Source organism: Zea mays, chromosome 1 (genome assembly GCF_902167145.1).
Source record: "Zea mays cultivar B73 chromosome 1, Zm-B73-REFERENCE-NAM-5.0, whole genome shotgun sequence".
NCBI lineage: Eukaryota > Viridiplantae > Streptophyta > Magnoliopsida > Poales > Poaceae > Zea > Zea mays.
Window position 1 is genome coordinate 260,937,608 of NC_050096.1, and position 8,999 is coordinate 260,946,606.

General features: G+C 42.9%; 1 protein-coding gene across 4 annotated transcripts; it reads right to left on the minus strand.

Annotated features, from left to right (window-relative positions):
- Nucleotides 1-1,462: 1,462 nt before the first annotated feature.
- LOC103643732 (B3 domain-containing protein Os03g0619800) lies at nt 1,463-5,231 on the minus strand. Of its 4 annotated transcripts, none has more exons than XM_008666908.4 (7): nt 4,970-5,231; nt 4,337-4,422; nt 3,542-3,969; nt 3,281-3,456; nt 2,777-3,131; nt 2,469-2,701; nt 1,463-2,031 (listed from the first exon to the last, which is right to left on the minus strand). In XM_008666908.4, the coding sequence occupies exons 1-7, from the start codon at nt 4,970-4,972 to the stop codon at nt 1,780-1,782; spliced, it is 1,533 nt and encodes a 510-aa protein (XP_008665130.1). In that variant the 5' UTR covers nt 4,973-5,231; the 3' UTR covers nt 1,463-1,779. The 4 variants fall into 4 exon arrangements, 3 of the variants coding, with proteins under 3 accessions (XP_008665130.1, XP_008665129.1, XP_008665128.1); XM_008666907.4 differs by having other exon boundaries at nt 2,469-2,683; nt 4,491-5,230; XM_008666906.3 differs by having other exon boundaries at nt 4,491-5,229.
- Nucleotides 5,232-8,999: the final 3,768 nt, after the last annotated feature.

The following is an 8,999-nucleotide window of genomic DNA, read 5'->3' on the forward strand; positions in this document are numbered from 1 at the left end:
GATTGGATGTCGAGGAAGAAGGACCACGGCCACGGCCCTGGAACGGCGGCCCACCTCGGCCACGCGCACCACGACCAGCAGGTGGAGTCCCCCGGCCGCGACCACGCTGTGGACCACCACGGCCAGCGAAGTTGGCTTGCGCGCCAATGTTGAGACGCGTCTCCGCCTGAGACTGCTGCTGACGCGCCTCAAATGCCAGGAGATGGGCGTAGAAATCATCGAGCGTGAGGGACTCGGTCTTCATGGTGATTGAAGTAACAAACGGATCGTAATACGAAGGCAAGCCAGCCAGGACAGGAGGTATGCAATGATCTCGTCAGTACGAAGAGGCGCATCAGCGGCAGCCAATTCGGCAGCGAGACTTTTGATCTTGCGAAAATAGTCGGCAGCAGAGAGATCGCGCTTCTTTGTGGTGGCCAAATCAACGCGCACTTGGACAGCACGTGCGCGGATAGCAGAGGAGAACATCCGCTTGAGGATATCCCAAGCCTCTTGAGAGGTGGTGGCCTCCACAACATCTTGGAGAATGTCTTCGGTCATGGAGGAAAGAAGACCACTGAGAAGCTGCTGATCTTGATCATACCACGCGCCATAGGCGGGTTAGGCACGAGCTCGACGCCCGCAGCAGTGGAGGAAGGAACCTGCCTGGGCGGCGGCGGCATGGATCCATCGATAAAGCCCATGAGCTTGGTACTCCGAAGGTACGGGAGCAGCTGGGCGCGCCACAACGTGTAGTTGTTCTTGTTGAGCCTAATGGTGACAGCATGGTGGATCGGGATAGGTGAAAACGCAGACATAGCGCTAGAGGAGAGGCTGAAATTGGTGGCGGAGGTGGTGGAGGAGGATGAAGAGTTTATAGACATGATCGAATTATCGGCTCTGTTACCATGTTGAAATGATTGGCGCTGAATGCCCTCTACGGACCAGGCTCTCTCTTTATATAGAGGATTGTATACATGGAAGCTTACAACCGTGATCAATGGTGCACGGTACACAGGAGACACATCTCCAAATATAGATGATCTCCTCCCAAATATAGATTACACACTTCTTTGTTTAACAGGCCGAGGTCAGGAAATCAGCCAGCGAAAACCAGAGAAAAAAGGGGTAAAGACCTTTTTGAATTTTCTAGAAAAGAGTTTCAATCAAATTCATATTTTTGGATGCAAATTTGAATTCGTACAGGCAAAAATAATGCACCAACATACAGTGCACAAACATGATTTTACATTTACCCATATATTTATTTCTGAAAATAATTCAAATACATAACCCATCTTAAAAGCACTTTTAATTCAAATAAATCTTTAAAAAGATTTATTTAGGTTCCAAAAATAAAAATTTGGGTGTTCTATAATGCTACCACCTGGTTCATTCAATATAATAATATAAGAATTAGTAATAGTATTTTCCATTATTTTCATACATTGTACATGCACAAAGAGAGAATAAACAATTAATATTAACTGGTTCCTGGACAACCGGATCTCTTTCTTGAGAGGGAGATAGACGTAACAGGCATGAGAGACTATATTGAGAACACAGACTAGATGTTCGATGACAAACAATAGTCATCACTTTTAATTCAGATGAAACTTTAAGAAGGGTGTTAAGTACAACATAAGCAAAAGCAAGGCGGCACGATAGCTACCAACAGATGTTACAGATTGGTCTCTAATCCTTCGAGAGATCAGCCACACGACTGTCAAAATAGAACAAGTACAATAAGCCCAGGGTACCAGCCGAAAGAACAGGAGCCACACTTTGGTATAGTGCAAACTAAAACTTCTCCCTGCGAATGATGTGGACTGCCATGGTAAGCTTACTGTCTTTCTTCTTCAGTTCGAATAGACAGATGTCACCCACACGCAGGCCATTGCCGCGAGCAAAATTGGGCCAACCTCCATTCAGAAACCACCTTCTACCATTATGAAACATCAATTTTGCCTTCCATGTCGTCCCCCCGCACTGGAGCAATATGGTTTGCCCTTTAGTTGGGAGATATACCGAACCATATCGTGAACCTAATTCCTGATGCATTAAGATCAGTAGTTAGCAACACACTACGAGCTGATTTGGTGACCGGGGATCCCGAGGGGAAGAAATCCTCTTGCTATTCAAAATTGAATTGCGAGGGGATTCCTCCCCCATGGATCCTTTAGGGATCCCTAATCACCAAATTAGCCCTACAGGGTAGTTCAAAAACTCTCCGAATAATCTAGAAAACTTCTAGGGGTTATAATGGTGGATTGTATTCGTAATTTTGTATGTTGATGGTTATAGAGAAAATATTACATTTTGATGATTTGATAGCAAAGAGTTTGTTCATATGAAGGCAGGTGAATCGGTGAGTTCTCAGGTGACAAAAGGATGGCCACTTAAACGAAATAAGGTTAAGGTGATAGAGAAGCAACCTTGAGGGTAAAAATTAACAATTCAAGACCAAACAGAAAACGATTTGAGCTTACTAGCATCCAACGTTGAGCGACACCAACATTGTTGTTCTTCATTACTGCCACACAAATGGGAATTTCAGATCGGATAGCTCGCACTCGCTCCTCAACCATTCTCTTTTGGGATTCAGATAGAGGACTCTTGCATGGTACAAAGTATGGAGGCTCAAATTGATCATCAGAGTCTCCTCTCGAGAGAGATTCATGAGGAATTTCTCGCATATCACTTTCTGAAGAAACATGTTCCCCTGCAGACGGTTTTAGACAACAAGAAAAGAAATAATATAGATACTCAATAGTTTTTTAATGTTTTGCACTAATACCAGTGGTTGGTTCCTCCTCAACATGGATTTCTGAAGCCACACCAGATGCACCAGGGCATGGGCCACCCATTTGAAAGCCAGCCTCACCTCTAGAAGAATGAGTTGTTTCATGAAGAACATAGACCATAAACGTGCATCTTATCTCATCTTTTGTCGGTAAAAGGAGGCATATATCTCCCTCCTGCACATGATTGTCGCAGACAAAGTCTAGCCACTGTCCCGTAAGCATGCAGGTTCTGCTTACATCTCTTCTGTAGAATTTGGGATGCCACTTCTTGCTCTTGTCAGGCATCTCAAGAGTGACATTTGTGCTTTTATCTGGGAAATGTGCATTTGCATATTCCTTGTTAATTCCCTAACAGCAAGCAAATGGAACATGATGCTGAGAAGATTCATGACAAATAGAATCTTATAGGTAAATTTCCCATACACTGGCGCTATTATCTACAAACAGTCAATGATGAGGTAAATGAGTTGTTTATTCCATAGGGGTAGTGGAGTTACCAGAAAAGGACCCGGAGGTCGCACATTGCCCCTCCGCATTATTGATATAAAAACTGTGAATTCAGGTTGAATTTCCTGAATAAGCTCCATTACTCTCTTCTTTTGTGCTTTAGATAGATAACATTTATATGCCAAAACATATTCCAAAAATACATTTTCAGAGAAAATGTCTTCTCCTGTACAAAATTACCCAACAGAGTTTAATAACAAGTGATGTTTGATTTAAGGTAAATATTCAAGCAACTTGAATAAGGTTGTAACCTGAGTTCTCATATGATGAGGGCGCCATAGCCATCTTCACAGTTATCCCCTCGCGACAGGAGCTAGCCTTTTGACACTCCGTGAATCTTTCACTGCTTGCAGCTGCTTCTATGGTATCATGTTCAGAAATACTTGAAGTCTTAATGGGATCTACACTTATTTCTTGAACACTTGGGATGCTTTCTATGCCAGGGTAGGAAAATAATTCCTCACAGTCATCACTGGGTGAATATGGCCCTGTTACTGACTCCACCCTCTTAGTAGTACGCTGATGTACTAGAGGACCAAAATGAGCATGACTTAGTGGGCTTTCACTTGACACCTGTTCTAGAGATGCGACGCAAGTAACTTCACCACGCCTTTGTAGGCATTCATAACAGAACCATTCTAGCAACGTTGCATCGAAAACAACTTTGTCCAAACAGTACCTACGCAATGACGAATCATAATAAACTCTAATAACATAGCTACAGTAGAGATTACAGAGGGTACTTGAGTTTTCCATTTAGGTATTATATATATATATATGATTTGCAAATATCCATTTATAATTCAATAGAATGTGAAGATAGATAGATTCCTGTAGTTCGTCTATTGACTTTCGAATTGATTGGAAAAAGATATTATAATGATGTAAAACACTGGTATATAAATAAACCTACCCTCTAAGGTGATACCATGGTTTGTCATATACTATAAGGAAAAAATGTCTAAACCCATTAATAAGCAGAACATAAAATCGAATCTATGTAGTAAAATGAAAGCATAGTAAATTAGCGTAAAAGGAAGACATACTGGTGCACAGCATAACGCTTACAGTCTCCGCAACATAGCAGAAGTTGTCTGTAACCAATATCTCCACATACTTCACACACAATGTTCTGCACAAACACCAAAAAGTTTATTTGCTGCCATGATCAAATTATCAATAATCATGCCAGTATCTCACTATGTATCTCAAATAATCAAATTGTTCCAGCGAAATCGCCATCTTTGATGAAAAGACTATCTATCCAGGTGGGTGTCACATCACATCAGCTGATTACTCAAGGAGTGTTAGACCGCCTACAAACAACTGAGCAGTAGAAGGTTCATTCATACATTAGCCAGCAATTGCCGCATCGACGGGAGGAATCGATACCATTTGATCAATATCCGAGTCGAATCGCCCGAACGCGAATCGCATCGCACCCAGATTTAGGACAGGATGAGCACCAGACCCGGAGCCCAGAGGGAACAATAACACCCTTGATTATATACTGTATTAATTAATTAATCTTTCCTCATTGCGAGACGGGAGCAATGCAGACGAAGCCGGTGCCCCGGCCAAGAAACCACATTTTTGTGGTCGCATTACATTTTGCCAACCGGGAAGTAGTAGCACAGGGAAATCGCAACTTCGCATTACATCAAGCATGCAATACATACCATATTCACCGGATGGTCACCACCACCTTAGCCACGCCAAGAAACGATATATAAGGAAGCGCCTGCGCGGGCCTCGGCGGCTCAGACCGATCCCGGTACCGTAATCTTCAGGAGGCCGCCGGGGTTTCAGCCGGTCGGAGGGCCGCCCGCGCTTGTGCAAGGGCTTGACGAACGAACGCAAGTAAGGAATATAGGCGGCGGGAGCGGAGGGGCGGAGGAGCTGCGGCGCGCCGTTGGATTCTACTTTGGACGACCCACCCGCAAAAAAAAATCTTTGCATCCAGGATGCTAAAAACACTTTTATCCAAGAAAAACAAATTACAAAATAATTAAGTTGCAAATTTTGATCTATTTTTTTTGGATCTTCTAGTTAGATGTGAAAGACGGTAAAAAAGAACATTTGCATCCAAGATGTACATATTTTTTCCCACCCACCTGGGTCACCCCATCACCACCAGGACACCAGGAGTCCAGGACAGAGAGTCCAAGACCGATTAACAGTGTGATAAGTAGGGTAGACTGTCTCTCGTTTCGGCATCGGGTTCAGGTAAGAATGGAACCCACCGAATGCCTCGTCCAAGCCCGATTTTGCATCCTCTAGATATTTTTTATTAATTTTTAAAAGAAAAGAAAAGGAGAAGGCAGAGACAACATGTGACAATGGGTTGAGTAAACTATCTCCAGCAGACCTTATACAGACTTACAAATCATTTCACTATTTTATATTGTAGTATAACTGTTTATAAAGTGAAGTTTGAAATAGCGATGAGATGAAAGGTGCGATAAAGAGTCTCATGGAAATAGCTAAATGAGGCACAGTTTTAAAACTAAGAGCTATGCAAGAGCTAAAAGTCGTTTACTTCAATAGTTTTGGCTTTTAAAAAACCAATGTCAACTTTTCTCGACAAATAGACCCCATCTGTCAACCACTTATTCTTACTCCTGATGGATCCCCAATCAAGGTCATGCTCTCTTGCGATGGTGGAGACACACTCACCCACATGGCGGCCAAGGTCGTGCTCAACCACGATAGTGGACCAGCGCTCACCCACGTGGCGTCCAATGTCCTACGCAGTAGCTAGAACCATGCTCGAAGAGATGGCCTTGCCTCCGGAAGTCTAGAGAAGGGGTCGCTGGAGCTGAGCGGGGGAGAGGAAGGAGCATCGTCATCAACCAGAAACACCATACAGAACGAGAAAGGGGTCACAATCTCACATACGAGAAGAGGTCAGAGATGGAAAAAAGAAAAAATGAAATAGTATATTCATAACTAGTGGCAGATGGATATTTTTAAAGGTTCCCACCTTCATAGCATGTAAAAGTAGCGGGTGGGTTGCTTTTAGTTTTGCACTATAGCAAAAGCAAATGACTTTTAGCCCTTTGGTTGGCTTTTGACTTTTGCAAAAGCAAAAGCGAGTTCAAAAGCCCAACCAAAGGACCCTAGAGTGTTATATCTAGTTGTTAATTCTATACCAAAAAATTTGAACCCATGTCAGAAATCTAGGGACATGTTAAAGTCATATTTTGATTTTGACAATTGAGATAACTAATTGACTAATCTTTACCTTATTGTTTTGATTGAAATAAGTTAAGTCCATACCAAGGTTGACCAAGATGGCAACTCATGGAGAAGATTAGATGTGGTCAAATATGATGATCAAGTGCTTAATTCTTGGAAAAAGAAGAAAGAGAAAAAACAAGACCCTATGGACTCAAGGCAAAGGTATAAAATAGGATGCTTGTTTTGTCGGTCAAGATACAATAAAATGTGTGATTGGGTTTACTTGGGTTCTCTAATTAGTAGATTCAGTCATCTGGTACCATTAGGTGTTCGAACTAATGTGCATTTAGGCCCAGTGACACACATCAGAGAGCAAGAAAAAATTATGAAAATACTTTAAAACCTTTAATCTTGTCTATCATTCTTAGCAAAAGATTTGAGAGTTGGCACGCTTGCAAGGAGACGAAGACATGCTAACGATGTTGTTGTTTAGCAAGCATCTGATGTGTTAGCCTATAGACAAACGCCTTGGAGTTTTTAGCCAAGCATAGTTGAGTCTGGTGTGCACTAGACGTGTAGCACTAGACAACTATAGTGGTAGCCTGGATGAGCGTGGTTTTTTCAAAAGAGATAATTGAATGCGTCCAGTGTTGGCTAGATATACCATCGAACATAAGTTATTTTTCAAAGATAGGGCATCCGAGAGTGGACGTTCACCATATGTGTCCAGTGCAGGAGCATCGGATGTGAACAGTGACCACCAACAAGTTTCCTCAGCTATCGAGAATCGACCATTGGGGTGTGTCGGTGCCCTTGTAGAAATTGTCTTAGTGGGTAACACTTGGTTTGTTTGGGGTTATGAATACCCATTGTGGTAAATGATGGCCGCTCTCTTAGACCTCAAACACACGAGTACACACTTTGAGAGCTAAGACATACACTCCACTTGCTTTCATCCTTTCATAGTTTCATTCATCAATTAAGTGAGATTGGAGAGCCTCTAGTGCATTTTCAGTGTTGCTCTTGCATCTCATAGTACTAGGTAGGCATGTTGGATGGTGGAGATCTTTTTACCCTTGGTGATTTAATGTCACCTAATCGACCCAGTCATTGGAGAGATCATTGAGCAGATTTGGTGATTTTTATCACTCTGATGGATCAACTGTAAGGGGCTATTGTGTTTGTCCCGGTGGGAGATCATGAATAACTCTAGTTGAATCATGGCTAGTTAGAATGCACCTCTTGAGTGGTTCTTGTGGAACCAAAGTCATGGGTTTGGTGTGTGAGGCCAATTAGTACATGAACCATCAAGTGAAGACTCGCCAAAACAAGAACATAGGTTTCTGGCAAGCAACCAAACCTAGGGAAATATCTTGTGTGATTTCTTGCCCTATTGGTTTACTCTCTATTCACTTGCGCTTGACTTCCATACTTGCTTGTGTGTAGTTACTTGCTTGACTAGCTAGAGTAGTAGTGTGGTTGGAACTAGTTCTAGTAGCTCTTGTTAGTAGATTTAGCTAGTTGTAGGTCTCTTGCTAGTTGTAGCTTGTTTTGTTTAAGTGGAATAGATAGAAATCAAGCTACTAGACTTGTGTAGGAGGCTTGCTTGAGTGAGTTAGTGCTAGTGCAAAGTAGAGTTTATTAGGGCCTCGTATTGTTATAATCAATTTTCTCTAGTGTTTGGTTTTGTATAGCCTATTCACATTATCTAACCATATAGGTCCTAACAAGTGGTATTGGAGCCAAGTCACTACCAATTTCAAGGCCTAACAACCTACGATGTAAAGATGGAAACTAATCATGTTGGCAAGTCACTTCACTTTAATGGACAAATTAAGACTATTAAAAGAAGCATATGTGTTTGCACTTGAAGACCATGAGCTAGAATATATGGGATGTTGTGGAGGAGCCTGTCGGAGGGAAAATCCTCTGGCCGGGTGGCGGAATGCACCCGCCCTAATCCTAAGATGAGGAGGGGGCATAAGCGATTGCCTGTTTGGTGAATTCGGGATGAACACAAGAGGACTCGAGGGGTTATAGTGGTTCAGGCCGCCGGAGCGTAATACCCTACCTCCACTTTATGTAAACTATATTGAGTGTAATTGAGCGTGTCTCCCCTGTAACGCTATGTGCCTTCCCTTTTATAGTTTAAGGGAGGCACATACAAGGATGCTGAGCCCCGACATGCGGGCCCAGGAGCATAATGGAAGAAATACATTATGTGAATAACTAATGCTGACAGAGTAACACATGAGTAATCAGCGGGAGTCATGCTGGCTGCAGTTCATGCAGCATTGATAGGTAGTAACCCTTTTCCTGGTAACACGGGAGTAATGGCGAGTCATTGCCCTCGATATGGTAACGTGTGAGTAACTGCACGGCCCACGTATCGTGGACTAAGCACGCCGTCTGTCAGTGGAATGGACAGGCGCACGTCTTATCCGTAATGAATGCAAAGGCGCGTGTAGCCCAGAGGCGTCATGCCAGGTTCTGCCTGTTGGCTTATGCCGCGCACACGTGGCAGTATCG